General features: G+C 35.5%; 2 protein-coding genes across 2 annotated transcripts in view; one reads left to right on the forward strand and one right to left on the reverse strand.

The window, feature by feature from the left end:
- Nucleotides 1-1659: 1659 nt before the first annotated feature.
- On the reverse strand, nucleotides 1660-8270 carry LOC132191369 (probable galactinol--sucrose galactosyltransferase 2). Its single transcript, XM_059606337.1, has 14 exons — nucleotides 8082-8270; nucleotides 6679-6888; nucleotides 5954-6201; nucleotides 5537-5627; nucleotides 5341-5389; nucleotides 5093-5184; nucleotides 4877-4984; nucleotides 4478-4600; nucleotides 3403-3955; nucleotides 3039-3106; nucleotides 2791-2925; nucleotides 2484-2701; nucleotides 2304-2392; nucleotides 1660-2217 (listed from the first exon to the last, which is right to left on the reverse strand). Exons 2-14 carry the CDS (start codon nucleotides 6867-6869, stop codon nucleotides 1855-1857), a joined length of 2328 nt encoding a protein of 775 aa, XP_059462320.1. The 5' UTR covers nucleotides 6870-6888; nucleotides 8082-8270; the 3' UTR covers nucleotides 1660-1854.
- Nucleotides 8271-20760: 12490 nt separating this feature from the next.
- Nucleotides 20761-21962, forward strand: part of LOC132191781 (putative pentatricopeptide repeat-containing protein At5g52630) — a 2908-nt gene continuing 1706 nt past the window's right edge. The window contains exons 1-2 of the mRNA XM_059606878.1: nucleotides 20761-20848; nucleotides 21498-21502. Coding sequence (XP_059462861.1) covers nucleotides 20761-20848; nucleotides 21498-21502 — 93 coding nt within the window. The remainder of the gene's footprint in view (nucleotides 20849-21497; nucleotides 21503-21962) is intronic.

The following is a 21962-nucleotide window of genomic DNA, read 5'->3' on the forward strand; positions in this document are numbered from 1 at the left end:
GTTTTCTTAACAGATTGGATCCTAAGATCCTAGAGATGAATTAGCAGCGCCTAATTTCCTAACAAGCATGTCGAAGGTAGAGAAAAGCCGAGCTCGACGGGGAAGTCACCGGCAAGTCTGAAGCAGACTCCGCGTATGACGCCAACGATCCCAGAAACTCGGAAGAAAAGATCAGCGGAGACCCATATAAATTCTTTTTTCTAAGGCAACTAGCAGCCTTTGTTGAATAAGAATGCCACGCATCCGCCTTTGCCATAAGGCAAAACTGATCTTCTCATCAAATGACTTTATTTCAACTTTCATAGATCTGCCGGATCCATAATTTGGACTCCACTTCTTTGAGCTGTCACTTGGAGAAGCAACTTCAGGAGTGGTTTCAGGGGTTTCGCTAGACATCCTTCTTGTTGAATGAACTTGACTCTATTGCTCCCACTCGAATAGAACACAAACCGAGCTTTGATACCAATTGTTAGGAAATTAGGCGCTGCTAATTCCTTTCTAGGATCTTGGGATCTAATCTGTCAAGAAAACAACAACACACAAGTACGGTAAATAATATTTTACCAAAGATACAGCTCGGTACATTCCCAGGTAAGATTGGAGGAGTCACACCGGTCTCACTTAAAATCCAATCTTTCCTAGACAGAACATACACGTGTATTTTTGATTAGTACTATAAACACGCACAAACATATACAAGACAAGAAATTTATACGTGGTTCGGCCAATACTGCCTACATCCACTAAGTTGCAGAGAGAATTCACTACTTTGGGAGAAAATAATAGGGAGACTTTACAAGAGATATTTCAGAGAGAGATTGCACACAAATCTTCTATGTTGTGATCTGCAATTCTTATATGCCTAACACTAGGCTTATCTCTCTACACTCTTTTCTCTCAACCTTTCCTTCTTTCTCTCTCTCTATACTCTTCTTGTCTTAGCCTTTTGAAACATTGAAGCTTGATGCTCCTTATATAGGTGTAGAAGGGTTGGTGAGAAACATGAAAGTCCATGGTTGGTGCAACAACCATGCACTTTTCCTTCGACGGCTTGGTTGGTGCAACAACCTTTTACTATTCCTTCGACGGCTTGATTGGTGCAACAACCTTTTACTATTCCTTTAACGTCTTCTAGAAGATACTACCATTGTTTACTCATTTGGCTCCATTTTTCAACAATGCTGTGTGCATAGATGTTTTGTGGCATAGCTGAGAAAGGGGTAGGTAGTGGGTGTATGGATTGCATTGCAGCATGTAATTAGATTTCAGCTGTGACAGCTTTTGTAATTAGATTTTGTTGGCTGATTGGTGAATTCTGCCACTAATATTTTTATGTCTACACTCCGTCAGCTCTAGCTTTTGAAATGACAGTGAGGTTGCTCTTTTGTAAGGTATTCACACAATTACAATTGCCCACAAATCAAGGATGATAGCGTTTTCTTAAGAAGCGAATTTATAAATTTGATATGTAGGTGCAGTACAGAATTTGTCAGGAAAACTGAACAATGCCAGTGCACAATTATATACAAAGCTAGACACATACAATTTGTAAGTTTTATGGCATGTTTGGCAATGCCATCTGCATGTTGGATCTTTTATGAAGTGAATAATAATGCCAAAATGCTAGAAAAATACCTCACCCAAAGATCACAGCAAATGTAGAAGAAATAAGCATTTTTATTTAGGAGAAATGAACAACAAACATAGTTCGCCAAAGTTATTCCAATACAAAGGCACATCATCTGATCCAAGCCACGCATCACCAGTAAACATGTGCCTGAGCCCTCTCAACCTCCACTCTCCCTAATAATGGTAGAGCATTCTACTCAGACAATATCATGATACTGAAAATACTTAAACTTGGATCTCTAGAGGCCATCTGTACATCTCTTCTTCTGGGACTGGGATGTTAAAGGCAACCAATCCAGTTGCTGAGTCATAGTTGAATTCAGTCTCAGCATTCCCCACTCTGCACTTCAATGGCCGCTGGGAAGAGTAAGCACCAAACCGTCCACATCCCCGGACTTTAAGGGCAATTGTAGCAGTTGGAGATCGATCCTCACCGAGAGAAGTGGTCAGCTCTGATGAAACTTCACCATCAAAGAGCTCCGATTTCCTGTCGGAAGCCATATGGACCTCAACCTGCTCCACTGCACAACCAGTGTTGAACATGTCGAGCAGCCCAATTGGCGCAAATGAAATGCTGGATGTGATTTCCTGCACCAAAGAGAAACAGAAAATTCAGTATGTCTATTCAAGAAATCAGCCTGATAGAAAAAAGAAGGGCGTCCAGAGAGTCTCACCCTAAGTGGACAGAAGTGGAAAAGCTCATACTCAAGAACTTTAAGTGTCAGCGGTACCGAAGCACCATTTGGTAGGCGAACCACTTCTCCTGAATTTCAAAAGTTTGTTCAAACATTTCAGAATTTTGTATAAGAATTCCGTATTTGGAGAATATATATGAATTAGCCTCAACTAATTACCTGATCTATGGGCATAAACAACCGTCTCCCCGTTCCAATTGGCACCGGCAACTTCAGCCATGAGTTCAACATCAGTAACTCGGACAGAACCAGTAAGGGTACCAGGAGATTCATCATGGATGCGGGTTTTCTTCTGAATCTTGCACCATCCAGCACCTTGGCAGTTGAACACACCAACTACTCCAGAGTATTTGTTTACATTCCATACTTTGAGCAAGCTGCAATATAAATTTTCTACATGAGTATTTCTGTACTATGTTCCTAATATATAGTTGGTTAAGAAGATGATAATGGAGAAAGAGCAAACCTTTTCCCATCTCTAGCTGGATCAACAAAGAGACAATCACGGGTGGGTCTACCAGGTAGCTGGGCACGGAGAACTGATCCATCAGGGAGGACCAGTTTCTTCAAAAGTTCAAAGTTGTGATGGCCAGGCTTATCACTATTAAAAACAAGACAATTTAAGATTCACATTAAAAAACCTTGTTATATTTCCCTTATAACAATGACTTCATTATTTTCATGGAAAGGCCAAAAAGTTCATGCTAATATTACCTAACATAAATTGGACATCCACCAATTGCGCGAGCTGCACCATGATAATCTGCTGCTGGGTGTAGACTCTGCAAAAAAAGATTCTTTGATCAATATTGCAAGTGGATGATGACAATGTCAAAGTAAATGGATTAGCAAGATGCCATTTAAAAGGAGCAACATATAACTCTACCCATTTGCTTTGAAAAAAATAAAATTATTGGTTAACTTAAAGCCTTCATCAAATACAAGATTAATGATATGATATAATATTAGTGAAAATACACTCATTTCTAGAGCTATGAGAAATGACCTCATTTCATAATTTTATTAATATCCCCTTGTCAATATCAGCTCAAACATAAAATGATTTATTTCTACTTACATGGAACATATCCCAGTCAGGTTGCATAAATTCTCCGAGGAAGAGGGAGTTGTAAGCCACAGAGGAAATATGGATGGTATGGGAAGCAGGGTCCCGAGGGTAAAAGTCATCAGAAGCTCTCACCACAGCAGTCTGCTTGGCACTGTACATCCCATCAGTGTTGTGACACATGCAAGCAATGCATCCATTGTCAGGGAAGTTTCGAGCAATTGAGGCCTCAAGGGCTTGGTTGTAGATACTTGTGAGAGAAACTCTGCCACCATGGCCAGCACCCAGAGTCTCAATAATGTTTTGCACATCAACTTTTACTCCATCTACTCCACATGATGCCAGGTAAGCATGAAGCTCATTGTAGAAGTTGAAAACCTTCTTTGGATGCACCAGACCCAGGCCGTGAACAGCCAGACTGTCCATGACTATGTCTGGTTGGTTGCCTAGTACACCAGGGGACTGCACTGGATATGCGAGAGCAGTGTCATAGTGTTCCATACCATCGGCTGCTGGCTTCACTCCACCCCAATAACCAGCTAGAGCATGCCACACATACACATATCTGTGCCAACAAATAATAGAAATGGAACTTTATGAGTAAAATACCCTATTTCCTAGGAAATCCTTTCCCTTTTCCAAAGAAATATAAGCAGAATTTAATCTCACTATATTGTCTTGCAACCAAAGCAATTAAAATGTTTGCCTTCCTATTCTTGAATGCGAGACACTATAGAGTAGTATACTTCATGTTTTTTTGATTATTTCCTCCTTCCCAACACAGATTCTGTTCTAAATTCCCCATATAGGAATAGCCACTTGCAATTTAACTCTGATCGTTCAGAGAGGTAAGTTTTTGGTGAGTGAAAATGAATCTATTTTTGGTGAGTGACCATCATGTGTAAAGAGATCCACAGAACGTATAAAAAAAATTACTGCTACAAATTTAACCAATGCAGCTAAGATTGTAGCAAATAGATACTGTACATGACAACGTCATATAGGAGAAAAGTGATTCACACACGATTTACAACAATGGAAATAGAATATGAAAAGAGAAATCAAAAGATCAACTTCGACCACTTACTTCACGTCGTGATGTTGCTTGGCTCCATCTACAACTTGCTTCAAGCCTGAGAGCTGTTCATCATTCTTGCTATTCTTTTGAAATTTTTCATTCTCTTTGATTCCTGTCAGCCTACTTGCAAACCTGCAATCAATAAATTAGCCAATGAATCATTAACAACTGCTTGAGAACATCACATGAGGGGGGTAAAAAAGAGAGTTAAGACACTCTGGATAGTTGGTAACTTCTTAACATTTCTAATTTTTGTTCTAACATGAAGTAGACATTATGGTAATTCGTTTTACCAGGAGAAAACTTAATTATAATGATGAGCTGTCCTTTGAAGTTCTACAGAAAATTAATACTGCATATAGCACTTCATTTCGAAAAGGGCGTGTATTTGAGAGGGAGAGATCTTACTGTGCTCCTTCTTGCACAACAGCATCAGCATCCTTGGGTTTACTTTCAATCTGCTGCCAACCATCATCTATAATTAGGAATTTTGGAGGTGTCCCTCCCTTGGATAAGCTGCAATTGTTCCAGAATACAACTCAGTGACTTTATATTCTATAATTATTGTTTTTATTTCTCAAAAACAAGTGTTGAAAAGAAGTTAGTTCCTAAGTGATTAATAACCTTTTAAGGCCTTCCTCAACGCCCTCAGCTGTGACATCTGTATAGAAAGCATCCCATGTGCACCAGCCAAACCAGTCAACGAAAGAAGGCAACTGCATACAACCAGCAGAAGAGTATCATGAGATTCATTCAGAGATTCCTTATTATTAAGGGATCAACTTGCTTTTTTTATCAAACATATATTTTATTTTTCAATAATTTATGCACATCTTAAGTTTTACAAAAAAAACAAATAGAGATGTTGTCACCTTTTTCTTCTCACGATGATGGAAAGTTTGCCTATGTTTTTCTACAGCCCTGTTTAAAGAATAGCAATTAAGGAGTCGTTACTCATTCTCCAGAAAGTAGAACGCAAACGCATTATCTTTAATCTAAGATCCTTGTAATAATGTCAAATTCAGAAAAAAGCTGAAGAAAATCGTTCAAGGGAGGTGAAGGACTCACTTTACAGCCTGGTTGATTACTACGAAAGGATTGGTTCCAGCATGCATGTAGACAAGGTGAAGGCCTTGATTTGTCTCAACAGCATTATCTCCTGCAAAACCAATTCAGACACCACAAAAAACAAGTCGTTTTGGATCTTTCGAACTCGACCCTTCTCTATTTTTTCCATCCCCAAATACAATAAATTGATTCATGTGAACCATAGAGTCATTCAGTGGTCTCTCCAGCCTGATTGTGTTTGCATTAATGACAGCTCCACCCCACATACGAATGTTTACTCTTCTTCATTATTGGCAGACGGGATGGGACTCAATACAGGGAAGATATGGGCCTAAAATAATGGTATGACGGGGAAGATGTGTAGTGCCTACACGGTTACACCAGATACTTTTTTGATGGCCATGATCTACTACTCACCACTGTCGAGGCAAATCTCAATCTCATTCTCGTCGTTGCCTTGCAGAACAGCACGGAACGGGCCTTCAAGGAGAGGGAGGAAGACAGTGTAGATGGTTGGGCCGTCATCTTGATTGTCTCCTTCAGTGTTATCTTTGCTCTCTACGAGCATGAATTGAGTCTCCAGAGGAACTTCTCCCCCAGATGTCCCCATTCTTTGAGTCATCCACCACAGCTTGAACCGGAAACAACACATGAATCGAAGTCCCCTGTTACAAAATCATTGTCAAAATTATGATGTTTGTTTCTTTGAGTCACCAATCAAACAAGAAACCCAGAAATTTTCTAAATTCCATAAGAAACACATTTAAAACTAGAAAACTAAAACTGTGGATCGAAATAAAAAAATAGTTATTAACCAATCGATTCTAATATTAGAACCTATAATTTAGAGAAGATAAATGAAAACAAAGAATAGAGACTCAGAGAATTAAGGTGGCACACATCAAAGTCTAGTCCGCACATCAAAGTATTTTCATGGCTAAATTTATTATTTGTAACTCTTTAACTCTTGAGTTCTTTGTCTATTGAGTTATTGTAACTCCCCTTATTCCTACAGCTGCAATTCATATTAATTTCAATTCAAAATATGGTGCATGCTAGCAGAGTTGGCTGCAAATATGCAGATATTTCCACAGAATTCATGGGTGCATGACAGTAAAATTACCAAAAGAATTAGAACTTACTCTAAAACACCCATGGGGAACACATGGAGGCTTTTGCTATCGGAAGCCGTGGCACCAATGAAGGCACCAGCGACAAGCCCCAAACCTGATCCCGGCGTCAGCACAATGTTATCAGGCACTCCAGTCAGTATAGTCTTCCCCTGAACCACAAGGTTCCCGTCGTTGATGGAGATCCCCGGTGTGACCGTCATTTTTGAGCTCCTAAAAGTTCTGTCGCACAATTTAAAACATCCTCAATGAACCAAACAACATATATACGCATAGAAACAAAAGTTAGAAACCAAATTTACTCTTTTAACATCAAAGCACAGTAACCATATAAGAGACGGGAAATTGTTGAAGAGGGATTTTTGAGATTCCCGCGTAAACTTTGTCTGTACATTCGGATAATTGCCACGTGGCTTCCCCCGAGGGACCCACCTAATGCCATCTTGAACATTTCCAACTAGAGACGTGATATTAATATTATTTTCTCTGTTTTTTTCTCTTTGTTCGATTTTTGCGTAGATTTATCAATTTTTCGAAGCCCTGTATGTGGAAATTAAATTATTAATTATATCCTTTTATTTATGTCGGTGCTAGTTCGGTAATTATACAAAGTTCAGGCGGTTTCACGAAAAATAGCAAAATCGAAGGAAAAGGGACTTGGAACAGAGCATAGGTGGACCACACCACAGCGTTCTTTTTCGACTTTCATCTTTAACTTTAACTGGCAAAGCGGAACAATTTTTGTATAGAAAATGACAAAAAAAATATTTAAAAATCCACTGAGAAGTGCAGGAAAAGATGTAAGGAAAAAGTTTCAAACTGTTCACGATTAAGAAAATCCATTTTTCAATAATAATGAACGAGCTGATTTTAGATATATATATATATTTTTTGTTTGTTTTGTTCTTTTTAGCAAGTTCTAGGGATAGAAACAGCAGTGACGATCGAAATTTGAAGAATGAAATTTACGGAGTCCTGCTAAATTAAAGAATTTCAATTTTCCAGCATAGATCAGCGAGGATCGTCGTGATCTGCGAACAAATCGGAAGTATTTGAGGGGATATTGTTCATGAAATTAAAGTCATTAAAGAAGGTTAATCACCACCAGAACGTGTAGATCTACGCGCGTTCCTGAAGCAAAGGCCACCTATTCATTCACCTCCTCAACGCTTCAAAGTTCAAATTCCTTGGCAATTAAACGAGAGCAGAAGCTCAACGTAGTCATGCATAGTCCAAAGAAAACCTCAGAAAACCAGAATTCCCGAGGATTTAATCTCGTTTCTCACACAAACGCACCTCGGAATCAACGAAATAGTTCGAAAATTACCGGTCACCGCAGGAGTCACAGCAAGAACAAGAGTATTGAAAGCCAAAAATTATTCAAAAATTGACTAGAGAGGCCCTCTAAAACTCACCAGTAGATCCCTCGCCGCCGCGCCGAAAGCTTTTGCTCTTAGTCTTAGCTCCCAACGAGAGAGCGCAAACGCTTTTTTTCTAAAGAGAGAAATCGCTCAGCAGGAGAAGCGCATTCCACGAAGAAATGCTCCTGATGGTGCTTTGAAACAACGAAATTGCTCACGAAACAACGCAGTAAGGTGGGAGACGAGATCGGGAAGAGGCGGGTTTATATACCATGTGAGCGTTAAAGCTCGAGCATGTTTCACGCTCTCGATCTTTCCAGATCTTGACACGTGGAGTCTAGGGGTACTGATTGGGGTCTCTATCTTTCTTCCCCTCAGAAGAGGGTTTACATTTTTACGATAATAAAATATTAGGATATTTTTGTTGCTATTATTTTGTCGTTTTCTTAAAGCCCACGTGGAAGGAATAGCTCTGCCGGGACTTGAAGGTAAATCGCAGAAAAAAGTAGTTTGTTGTTTTTCCCATCTTTCCTTCACGAGACAAATAAAACCTGCCTTGCATGGGTTTCTGTATCAACCTGCAACCAACGCGCTTGATTTTAACAGTGACGTAAATATGGCAGCCATTTTTGAACGCACTCCAAAAATATTTTGTTGGAGAATGTTTATCTTCATTCAATCATTTATTTTTTTGTTGATTCCTTTCAAGATTAATGCTTATACGTCTTTTATTGTATGTAATGGCACTTTCACTCGTGTCGTGTCAACTCGTATTCAAATAAATTCCGTGTGCAATACGATTATAATTAATCGCTTTTTTATTAAAAAAACACATAACATTTTTGGCATCAGTTTGAAGCCTTAAAGGGCAACTCCTCGATCTGCGTTGGGCTACGCCGGCCGCCGCGAACGCTGAACTTGAAAAAGATGATGTTTTGGATCTCATGTTTCTAGGTGCACAGATCCTGGCCTGCAGAGAACACATGAGGCTGCCGCCATGATATTTCTGTTCATTTAATTTCTTTCTTTTTTACAGAGAAGGCCTTTTGTAAATGGTATTTGCAGTTCCACACCCATTGGAGACCTGATACACGCAACGCAAGATGGTGTCCAACCCTTTTCTAAAACAAAGAATTTACTTGTTTAAGCAGAACCACCCTTTTTGTCCAAGAATTTATGCGCATTTGACTGGAAAAGGCACCTTGATTTTCAATGAGAAAGGTTATTTGCATTATAGTTTATACACCATAAAATGGTAGGATTATCAATTTATCATTGTTAAAGCAACAACCAGATATGCAGCTGGAGGATGATCACCAATCTATCAACAAAGTCAGTAGCAGGTAAAAATAATGACTTATAGCCAATCTATAAACGAATAAGTCTCACAATTAAGTAAACTTCAAGCTTTGTTTGTATTCTACTGCATTTGTATTGTGTGGGTTATTGTCTCCTATTTGTTTTGTGAATTTATCTTTTCAAGGAGACTTCTTAATTCAAGCTTATAGCCAATCTATAAATGAATAAGAGCATGTTTGGAATTATATTTGAGAAATATAGCTTTTAAGTTAAAAAGAACTTTTAGGGAAAAGTTTCATTTTTAAGCTTTTGTCAAAAATGCTTTTTAGCCATGCATTTTTAGGCTTTTTGGACCCTTAAAAGCACTTTTAAGTTTTTTACCAAACGAGTATATTTTTTTTTTCAAAATAGCTTTTTGAATGTTAAAAGCACTTTTAAGCCTCTTAAACACAATCTCAAACAAACTCTAAGTCTTACAAGTAAACTTCAAGCTTTCTTTGTATTCTACTGCTTTTGTACTGTGTGGGTTATTGTCTCCTATTTGTTTTGTGAATTTATCCTTTATAATCGAATTTGTGTTGGTGAATTTCTCTTCTACCGTCTTTGATTCGGACTCTAACACTGTTTTTATCGCTTCAGTGTTCTTCTTGTGATTAATGTTGTTTACAAGTGAGGGTTCAGATATATTTATCTTAATTATGCTCTTTTTATTTTTATTACCACTTTATTTGGTTATATTGAGAAGATTTAGACACTTATTTATCCCATTTTTTATTGTTTATTTGTAATGTTGTTTTCATTTTAGGGGGAGCCCACCCCTTTTTCTTTCTGGTTTTTATTATTTATGATTTTTTAGTGGTAATGATCATCCTGTATAACATATAGTGGTAGTGATCTTAAATTATTCCAAAGAAGTTTCTTCTTTTTTTTTTCACATATTGCATTACAATCATTTCCTTCGTATCATAGCAGCGTTGAAGTGCCAATACAACTCACGTCTTGTCCGCCGAAATTAGATATATGATTGGCAAGTTGCAGCACCAATTACGTGGCAAAATATGTTGGCGCGCTGGAGGAGGGACCCACAGGAAACAATGGTGGCCCAGTTACACCTCAACACGTATGAGATCCACGTCAGATATATCTGTCCGTGCTCTTCTTCTCGGGTTAGTGGGTCACGCCCGGTCCCAGCATGATGGAACTTGCGATGGTGAAAATTAATTCAATTAATCTAAGCAATCAATCAAGCATCTTTGTGTCCAAAGTCCGACCACGTCATTTCTGTCTGTGACAGATCTCAGACATTTTCAGTTCACGTGATTATTTAACATGTTCTTATCATTAGCGTTATTTGTTGTCTTCTTCGTATACTTCTTTCTTTTTTTCTTTTTCTTTATTATGATTATATATGAAAGCTTTAGATGTTTATAAACACAATTATAAATTAGTAATAGAAATAATTCATAACAACTGTATTGTGAAAAAATAATTAATTGATCTGATTATTGTTGAACAATTTTCAGTGATTAAGTATGCGTTCAACCAAGCCAATTCTTTACACACTCCAAGTAAATCAAAGTAAAGACAAACCGACCCAACACTATGAAAGTGATATAAATGGATGAGTAAAATCCCTTGGGCCTATGCCAAGGCTTTGATTTGGAAAGCTCAACCTTCCATAAGCTTAACTAATTAATAGCCTTGAACTCTACTAATTTAATTGCAGTATGAATCATTCCGACTCAAGGATAAGGGTTTACGACTCAAGTTACTAATCATTTGGATAAAATAATATAAAATAAAAATGTATATTAGACTCACTTATCTAAATAGATAATCGTAGAGTCTAAAATTTATTTGAATATGTGAAAATCAACCTTAAAAGATAATTAAGATAAAAGGTAGATAGAAAGATGTATAATGTTTTAAACATAGCGTGTAATCCACGCGCAGCCATTTAAGGTTAGCATAGCAACTTGACGCTTGAGAAATATAATACTATCAGACAAAACCAAAACAGGACCACTTTCTAGGATATGACCAGGTCGGTGGAATGTGGGCGGTACAATTGTCTGGGGGAACTGTAATAGTTAAATAAATATCTCCTCAATGACGTGTCCTCGATATTATTTCAAACCCCACAATAAAAATTATTGTTCTGCGTCTTTTTCGATAACTATTACCGGGAAAAAGACTGGTCTAGGGCGGCTTCAATTTCAACCCAGCCCACGAGGCACACCACTTTTGGTTGTTGGATTTTTGACTACTTTTTTGCGGGGAGGGTGATTTGAGCAATGCAATCAACACAAGGACAAAAGGTATAATATAAAATAATAAAATATAAAAGAGAAAGGCGAAAATAGGAAGAAAAAAAAAATGAAGCATCTTGTATATTAAATTGTATACAACTGTATTACAATACTCTTTACTTATAGAGAGACCACAAAATAGAAATGATGAATAAGTAAACATAAACTACTTAAAGAATATAATAAACCCAATCAAGAAGAATATAAAATAGTAACCTTGTTTGGGAAGCAAGATTTTCCAACTCAAACTGAAATTTTTTCTAAATTCATGTTTGTCAATTTTTTAAACTCAATTCAACTCAACTCAAAAAATTTCAACTTAACTCAAAAAATTTTCATCCCAATTAATAAAAATTATAAATAAAGATTGAAAAAATAAATAAATAAATTTAGGGTAGCCGAAACACCCCAGGTGGTGGCTGGGCCACCCCAAGCCCAACTGGGGTGGTCCGACCACCCCTTAATATTTTATTATTTTTTTAAACTTCTTATTATTATTTTTTAATTAAATTTAAAATATATAGAATATTTTATTATTATTTCTATCAATGGGACATATGTTTCATTTATGGCCTTAGGATCTCTCTAGAGAGATCCTAATTATTAATTGGATATTCTCCAATCCAAAATGGACGGGAGAAAATCCTCTACCGTGTTTGACCCACATTCCTTCGTGGGCCATAGGTCGAATAATGAAGGTTGTTGATAGAGGACAATTTTCAATCATATTTGCTTTAACAAAAGGGACATATATAGCGATTCTGACATCATATGGGGACATAATTAATGGCGTTGGAAAGCTCATTTAGAGGGTTACAAAGTCATATTTCATTAAGTTTTTCTAATTCAAATGTTTACTAAGTTAAAATAGACCGTAAAAAGAAAATTGAAAAGCCGTACAAAATTGCTCATCTGTTGTTTATGATTGAACAAGCTTTAAAACGAGTTGACAAAATAGCTCGTTCAATAACTCATATGAAGTTGGGTTCGAATGAGTTATTCATAGATGCACTCGTTTAAAGTTGGGTTAGAACGAGCTGCTGTGTGAATTGAGAATTCATGTAAGAATACGAGGAAATCATAGTTAGGTTCGAAAGAGCCTCTTACACATTCAGACAAGCTCCAATAAATTTTTGTAAACAAACTTTTATTTGAGCGTTTTCTTAGGTTCAGGAGTCTAGGTAGTATAAATATATGTAATGACTGTCTATAGCCTTAATTTATTATGTTATTTTGACCAGTTATCAATGAAAAACACTTTTAAGAGTGGTTTTCTTTTCTATCCACATTAAATCCTTGATATATTTGCCGATAGTTAAGAGTAGTAATTACTAACGTTCCTGCTCTGCTAGTTAACGCGCTTTGGACGAATTTTTTTGTTGTTTAGCCCACAAGATCTCCATCAACAATTAAATAATTGATGCAGTGCAACTTGACTTTGATATCAATTAATGCAGCGTGTAGTGATTAGTTTGCCAAGACAAACAAGATAAGAATCACAGCTTTTCTTAAAACTAATACTTAATCAAGGATTTAATGTGGATAGAAAAGAAAACCACTCTTAAAAGTGTTTTTCATTGATCACTGGTCAAAATAACATAATAAATTAAGGCTATAGATAGCCATTACATATATTTATACTACCTAGACTCCTGAACCTAAGAAAACGCTCAAATAAAAGTTTGTTTACAAAAATTTATTAGAGCTTGTCTGAACGTGTAAGAGGCTCTTTCGAACCTAACTATGGTTTCCTCGTATTCTTACATGAATTGTCAATTCACACAGCAGCTCGTTCTAACCCAACTTTAAACGAGTGCATCTATGAATAACTCATTCGAACCCAACTTCATATGAGTTATTGAACGAGCTATTTTGTCAACTCGTTTTAAAGCTTGTTCAAACATAAACAACATACGAGCAATTTTGTACGGCTTTTCAATTTTCTTTTTACGATCTATTTTAACTCAGTAAACATTTGAATTAGAAAAATTTAATGAAATATGACTTTGTAACCCTCTAAATGAGCTTTCCAACGACATTAATTATGTCCCCATATGATGTTAAAATTGCTATATATGTCCCTTTTGTTAAAGCAAATATGATTGAAAATTGTCCTCTATCAACAACCTTCATTATTCGACCTATGGCCCACGAAGGAATGTGGGTCAAACACGGTTGAGGATATTCTCCTATCCATTTTGGATTGGAGAATATCCAATTAATAATTAGGATCTCTCTAAGGTCATAAATGAAACATATGTCCCATTGATAGAAATAATAATAAAATATTACATATATTTTAAATTTAATTAAAAAAATAATAATAAGAAGTTTTAAAAAATAATAAAATATTAAGGGGTGGTCGGACCACCCCAGTTGGGCTTGGGGTGGCCCAGCCACCACCTGGGGTGTTTCGGCTACCCTAAATTTATTTATTTATTTTTTCAATCTTTATTTATAATTTTTATTAATTGGGTTGAAAATTTTTGAGTTAAGTTGAAATTTTTTGAGTTGAGTTGAATTGAGTTTAAAAAGTTGCCAAACTGCCCTCAAAACAGAAATAATCGTCAGACCACACTTAACGGCTACGTCACTGGGCTCAAATTCTCCTCCTCATACGGACATGTCAAAAAAAAAAAAAAAATTGCCAAACTTGAATTTAGAAAAATTTTGAGATTGAGCTGGAAAATCTTGCTTCCCAAACAAATATTCCAAAAGAGAAATATGGATTGAAAGGATTCAAAGAGGCCTGTAGAGAAAAAACATTTATCCAAAAGATTTATTCACTACTACTACATAAAGCACTACATTACATAAACAACCACATATGCCTTTAAAAGCATTATGCTAACTACATGAATTATTTAAAAAACACAAAGAAGTCAAAGGATAGGCCTTAACAAGTAGACAAAAGATAAAGTCACTACTTTTTTTAATTTCTTCTAGTGGTTTCCCGGTGACCGAGGGTGACAGCCCGCACAATGAGTGCTTGCTGCTCCTCCTGCAGCACTTGCAGCCTCCTCTGCTTTTCCCTTATGTTCTCTTCGGCAGCCCTAATGCGGTTTTGTGCCTCTGCAGGAGTTCTTGCTCTAACATTTCTCAAAAAGAGGTTTAGCACTCTACGACGCTCTTGGATTTCATTTTGGAGTTGCCTAATTTCGGCAGCAATTGCAAAAAGCCTGTTTGTAACAGCCATAGCCATACGTGCTATTACTCAATTTCTTTGATTTGAATTTGATCTTTGAAAAGTGAACTTCAAAATTTGAGAAAACTGCAAAGAATGAGAGCGTAAATTAATGTTTTAATTTAGTACTAGGAATCTTTTGTTGTAATAGAAACGCCATGATCGAGTGAACTCTAATGCCCTTCTGTTTGATCGAGCAAAAAAATTACTAAGAATTTGTATCCAAACCCAAGACCCTAATAACCTAGTAATAACTATTGCCTTTTCCTAGTTTATTCATGGAAAAAGCTTGCACACATAATCTTAAATTCGTTATTATTTCTATTTTCTTTTTGGGTAACGGGTTCGATCAAATCATTGGCTCTTGAGAGGGGCATATACTCTGAGGGTCAATTTGCAATTGCGGTTTTAATAAGTGCGATTTTAAAAATTGTGTTTTTTAAATAGCTACTTTTTAAAATTGCAAAAGTATTTGGTAAAACATGTTAAAAAGTATTTTTTTTAATCAAATATTTATGATGTAAAATCGTGATTTTGGTTTAAATTCGAGATTTTTCAAATAAGCATCTCCTAATCTGCTTATAAGAAATCGCATATTTTTTTTTTCTTCCTATTTTTGATTAAGTGTTTTTTAAATTGCAATGCAAAACACCTTACGTTTTGAGATATCTTTTAAAAATGCAGATTATTCTTGTGAAATTACAATCTCAAACACATCCTAACGAACCTAACACCCTCTTTACCTCGTACTGAAAATATGACTATGAAAGACCCATCTTTTATATTAAATCCATGCAATAGTTATATATAGTTAATTAATTGACAACCAATGCAAAACCAAAACATGATATACTTAGAACAAAAAAATTAAATTCTTTCTTTAAAGGAATCAATTATAAATTTAAACAAAAATTGAATGTTGCAGAAATTGAAACTTAACAATTTAAATTATATATCAAGATGAACAATCTTTTCCTTTAAATTGGGTTGGAAAAAATTCCTTCAAGTCAATCTATTAAACTTACATGTGTCTAAAATGCCTATAATTTTTACATGTATTCTAACACAGTCGAAATAAAAACTTTGTCGTATCATGATATCCATGATCAAAAATTCAAATTATATAAAACATCCGATAAAAATAGAACAAAATCTTACTGATAAACAGAAAGCTGCTCTCTATGCTTAATTAGTTGAACAATTGACAGTAAGTGTAGGAGATTCATGTATGCTAAGGGCCAGTGGCATTTATATATATATATATATATATAATAGACTTAAAAAGGTTTAATTAGATTGACGCTACCTAACACCACTACTTGTACAAATTAACTTTATACTTTTACGTGCATGGGTAGGGTCACGTCATGACTTTTTATAGATTTTGTGGGGTGGGTTTGTTTGATTAACGATTTTGTAGCAAAAATTGATTAATGATAAAAAAAAGTAAGAAATTTTTTTTTTTTGAAAAGTGAAAAAGTAAGAATATTTGATATGAAAAAACGAAAGATGAAAAAAAAAAATTAATTAATTGTTTTATAATGATTTTTTATTTGAAATAGTAATAAAAAGTGATTGATGTGATGTAAAAAGTAAAATAATATTAAAAAAAAAAATGAGATTTTTGTACTTTTGACTTTGCCAAACCGTTTACCAAACGGTGCAGCAATGTTCTTACAAAGCAAGATCATGAAAGGTCTTTACACTTTTCGTCAATTTTTCTTCCAATCAAAAGCAAGCTCATGAAGAAGAATGGTCAAGCTGAATGCAATGAAAATAATATATGCATAAACTGTTTAAGTAGTCCAAGTAAATTACTTAACCCAAGTAATTATATCAAAATTTTAGCTTGTAATCACATCACTTTCATTTTCATTTTCCAGAATTGATTATAGAATATTGAAAGTTATGCTGTAATTAATGTCAAAAAAATGAAAAAAAAAAAAAAAAAAAAAAAAAAAAAAAGTCTTGAAACAAGTAGTATCATATATGGTGGATATTAGTTCTAATATTTGTCATTTGTCGTGAGGCATGCATTATAGCGTCGACAGCTCAGGTTAAGCCCCGAACATTCAAGTTGGTTGGGACAGGTAGTAGCTAGGGATAATCTCATGCATCCTGGTTACGTACGCACTTTGCATGATGTAATCAATCAGGGTGCATGAGATCATCCCGTCCACGTAATTATGATGATGATTTCAGAATGAGATCATCCCGTTAAATATCTTTAAAAAAAAAAAAGTCAAAAAGTCAAAATGATAACCAACCACACCCACTCGACTGAACCAGTTAGAAATATGCTTTCTTCTAGACGTCGATGCAGGTTGTGTGGAGGGTGTACTTGTCGGACCTTTCCACATCGGCGCGGGCCTGGCTAACATTCAGTCGAATGATCATATGCATATGCATACCCTTTTTTTAAGGTTTCGTGGGTCAATGATTACAACACTCAACGTACTGGTAAGCTAGGCTCATGTAGTAAAGTTTTTTCCTTAAAAATAAATAAATAAATAAATTCTTCTTTAATTTCTTACTTACCCTGCAGCTTGATCTATAATTAAAGAGAAATTCTACGGTTCTTTTAGTATTCTCATTGTTCTACCTAAATATAATTTTTTTAAAAAAAATACACCGATCTCTAATAAAAGAAAAAAAAAAAAAAAAAAAGGTAATATTCACTTAGAACCTAACAAAACTCTTCTTTATTAAACTTGCCTACTCTGATGAGTGTACATGGTTGGTGAAAAGGAGGAATTTGTTTGATGTTAATTAAAAAGATATATGTTATAGTGTAATAAAAAGATCACTTTTATCTCATAAAAGTTTTAAGTGGCAAAAGATCACAGGTTGCATCAATAAGCGGGACCACAACAATTACGGATAGAGCTTGTAATTTTTTGCCACTTAAGACTTAATTTTATGGGAAAAAAATAGTCATTTTATTATAGCATTTCTCAATTAAAAAAAAGGTGTTTGGCTCCCTATTGCGCCTACGTTCACCGACTTGCATGCATGGCTTCGTGGAATTTGCGTCGACATGGTTGCACTTGCGTCACTCGAACACTCAATCAAACAAGAGTAAAAGAAATCTAGCTTTATTAATTGTACGTAAAAAAAAAAATAATAATAAAATAAAATTACAAAGGAAAAAAAAAAAAAAAAAAAAAAAGAATTGAATAACACCTAAATCTAAAACACCCGGGATAAATGAAAGCCCAATGATTTTAGGAATTTGGTGGGCGTTTGATAGCCGAGGCTCATTAAAGGTGAGGCAAAGGCTACTTCTATTGGGCACCACTCTTGGGCCAGATTGGGTCCAATGATGGGGTTGGGTTGGGTCATGCACATGTGAGCGCATGAGACATGAATGTTGGAGACAGAGCGTAGGCACGTGGAGAGTGTGAGCACGCGCAGTCAGCAGGTGATGGCGCGTGCATGATTGTGCTGGCAGAACCTTTAAACTCTGCGTATGTCTCTCAACTTTGAATTGATGTGATCAGAAAACAATGGTTAAACGGCTTTGAGGAACACCAGGAAGGATTCACTGCCGTGAATTTAAATTCATACTACAAAACATCTATATAAATTTGAGATTGGATTAGTTAATATTGAAGTTATTTTTTTTAATTAACTTAATGGATTTAGGAGAAAAAAATATTATTTAGCTCAATGATAAATTTGGGTTTGGCTCATTTTAAAATAAAATAAAATGGACAAAACTCTTGAATATTTTAATTGGAGTTATCATTTTTTTTTTTTTTTTACAACATAGGTGGCAACAAAACCATATGTACTAGGCCACATCATCTGGTATGCTGATTTGACTTCAAGATAATGCATTAGGGACATGTGTCACTATTTTATAAGTACTGACGTAAAGATCTGTTAAATATTTAAATGAAATCTGAACGAAAGTACCAAGTGAATTTTTTTTAATAATTACAAGTACCAATTGTGATACTTTTTGAAACCAAATTATATATTTGATTTTAGCTCTAACCACAAGTAATAAAATGACATTTCACCTTAAAAAAAAAAAAAAAAAAAGGGTTTAGACTAAAACCTATAAATTTAAACTTTTAAATTATATGACGTCTTAACATATTATATTATGAGCTAACTAAAAGACATGCGAACCTCCCTACCACGGAGAATAGGGGCAAAAAAGATTGTTACAGGTGACGGTTAGGAGATTTCAAACGGCATTAGGAGTTTGTTTAAAATATTTTGAATTATTGATTAGGTTTTGAGTGGGATCGATGAATTGACAACAACAATTTCGTAATGATTGATGACATGCCAGATTTTTAGAGGTTTGTGAAGAACACAACACATACCCAACTCAAAGCCAACTTCCCTCCTACATGTCATTTATTTATTTATTTATTTTTTTAAAACCAAATCAAAGCTCTCTAAAAATCAAAATTTCAGAAATCTAAAAGTCCTCTCTCAGTCCCTCGCTCTCCCTCCCGCGCTCACCCTCTTTCCTCCAGCGAGTTCATCGGCCACCGGAAATCCCCTCTAAGTCCCTCGCTCTCCCTCCCGTGCTCACCCTCTCTCTCCTCCGGCGAGTTCTTCGGCACCGGCGAAGCTGTCTGTCCGTCGCAAGGTTCTGTCCACTGTCTCTCTCACTCCGGCGAAGCTGAAGGCTCTCTCTCTCCTCCACCGGTGGTAAGTAATCCCTCTCTCTCCTCCATATTCAAAATCTAGGGCTTTTTGATTTATGTGTAGTGGGTGCTAGAATAGTGTATTAGATTCATGTGTATTTAGGGTTTAGATTTCTGTTTTTTTGAATATTATTGGGTATGGATTTGAAAACTAGTATGAAACGGAATAGAAGAAACACAAGTAAGGTTTAAGCATGGCATAGTGAATTTTGAATCGGGACGGAACCAAAATTTCTCATTGGGGGATCAAAGCATGAATGAGAGGCCAAATTATTTATATATTTTAAGGAAAAGTTTTATAAAGGGGTGTTTGTTCCTTCCCTGCTTCGAACTATTTGTCTCGTAATGACCCATCATAGGTATGTAGTAATAGGGATAAAATCAAGATGAAATAGGTTTAGTAGAATTAGGATTTATTTGAATATTTGAAATCTTATCATTTTTTATGTTATTCATTATAGTCTATTTAAAGACCATTTGGTTGTAAATAAAAGAATCTGAGAAAGTATTTGTGAAATTATGGTATTCTCCGGCCCTAGCGGAGTTTTGTGATCTCTCCTATTTGAAATAAGCTATTGTGGTAAATAAAATAATTGTTTCACTCAGACCCCATTTCTTGATACAACCCAACCTCAGTAACCTACCGTGTAGATACTAGAATCAACATGAAAAACAGATATTAGAAAGCAATTTAAAAGTATACTATATATGATCTCAAAGATGCAGCCAGAAACAGCTCAGATAATTAATCGTTAACACCAAAAGGCTACACTACCCATTTTTGGAAGAGTTGCCATATATATATATATATATATATATATGAAGCAATGATCATTTACAATGATATAAATCATGAATAAGTGAAGTACCTTAAAATGTTCTTTCCTAATTGTTGGTGTACTACACGCTCAAAATTCACAAGCACTTGCAGTAATACTGGGAGAGGTGAGAAGACAGAATCAGATTCATCTAATTCCCCCTCTTCATGGCCTCCAACTTGTGCATGAACCTTTTCTAAATCACCAACTGTGATGCCTAAACTACCTCCAAACTCCCCTAATATTACCTTACTCCTCACCAGCTGGTGCAAGGCCTTCTCTAGCTTGTTACTTACTGAGCTGAAAGCATGTTCCTCATCAATATTCTGCTCTTCAAGATTCTCCTGCTCTTCCATCTCTTCACTCTTCAAGCCCACAAGGTAAGGTTTTCTGTTTGGTCCTTTGATTGATCACCATTATATGACTTGTCTCCCATGATATTGTCTTGGCGATGCAATGCATGTGCAACCCATCTTCAATGAAGTTTATGCCGTTCTCAACCATCGACAATACTTGCCTATGATTACTGATGATGAGCTTTCAAGTATTCGCTCTCTGATACATGTCATTATGTCCAAGAGCATGTAAAATTTAATATAGTGACTTTGTCTTTTTGAGAAATTATCATGTAACTCTTTAAAAGGATTGTGTTGGGAGTAATGTGGAGGAGCTTGTCTATAAGAACATTCGGTTCGAGGTGGGCTAGCAACTTCAAATTCCTTTTTTTTTTTGTCATTTATGTTTATTGCATATTTCTTACTGTTTATGAAAGTTTTTTAGAGGGTTCTTTGATTTTTTGTTCATTTATTTTTGGGGGAGTTGGATTTATGGGTTGCTGGTTGTTTTAGATAGTGAAAGTGTTTGTTAATTTGTAGTTATAACATGCAAATGATGGTGTCAGTGTTATAATCGAAGCTAGATTTAGTTATTCAAGTATTGGTTTTTGGTCTGATTGATCTTTTGTCACTATACGTTTGTGATGTATGGTTCTTTCAGGATTTGTTTATTTATATTTGGAAACTGAATGTAGCTTTTGGAAAAATAGTGAATTTGGGGCAGTGGGTTTTAGTAGGGTTATTGTTGTTTTAGTGTCTATATTTTTTTCCTCTTCACAATTATTGTGTATCTTAATGTGGCATCTAATGTATCTATTATTTATAGTTCTCTATTTTATGTTTGTTTTGCATATGCAGGAAAGGTTAGAGTTGTCTCAAGTATTAAGTTAAAATTTTATCTTATTGAAAAACAGCGTGTATGTCCTTGAGAATTAGGTTGTAACAAAATGGTGTATTTTACAAGAAAATGTAGATGAATGCATTTGCAACCTAAGAAAATGACGTATTTTATAAGAAAATGTAGATTGACGCATTTGCAGGTCCTAGGCAATTGCCTCTATATGTTTTTCCAAAAATTCACCAAGTTGATGCTACTTACAGTCTTCGGTACCACAAATCATCAAATGATTACTTTGTTGTGAAACGGAAGGAGGGGTAAAGCTGTTTTCTTGATTCACAGTACAAGGGAAAAAATTGAGAGTATAGAAAGAGAAGACACAAACACACACCAAAAATCTATGATCAAACAATGGCTTGAGAAGACATACAACGTTAACCATTTCCAAGTCTACTATGAGTAATGCAAAAAAGGCACTCATACTG

This window comes from Corylus avellana, chromosome ca9 (genome assembly GCF_901000735.1).
Source record: "Corylus avellana chromosome ca9, CavTom2PMs-1.0".
Lineage (NCBI taxonomy): Eukaryota > Viridiplantae > Streptophyta > Magnoliopsida > Fagales > Betulaceae > Corylus > Corylus avellana.

Excerpts from the sequence above, each read along its gene's own strand:
- LOC132191369 (XM_059606337.1), bottom strand. The coding sequence starts at position 6,869 with ATGACGGTCACACCGGGGATCTCCATCAACGACGGGAACCTTGTGGTT. Across the intron at positions 5,628-5,953 it reads TGAGATTTGCCTCGACAGTG|GAGATAATGCTGTTGAGACA; the intron begins GTGAGTAGTAGA and ends TTGGTTTTGCAG. Across the intron at positions 3,107-3,402 it reads CTGACTGGGATATGTTCCAT|AGTCTACACCCAGCAGCAGA; the intron begins GTAAGTAGAAAT and ends CTTTTTTTGCAG.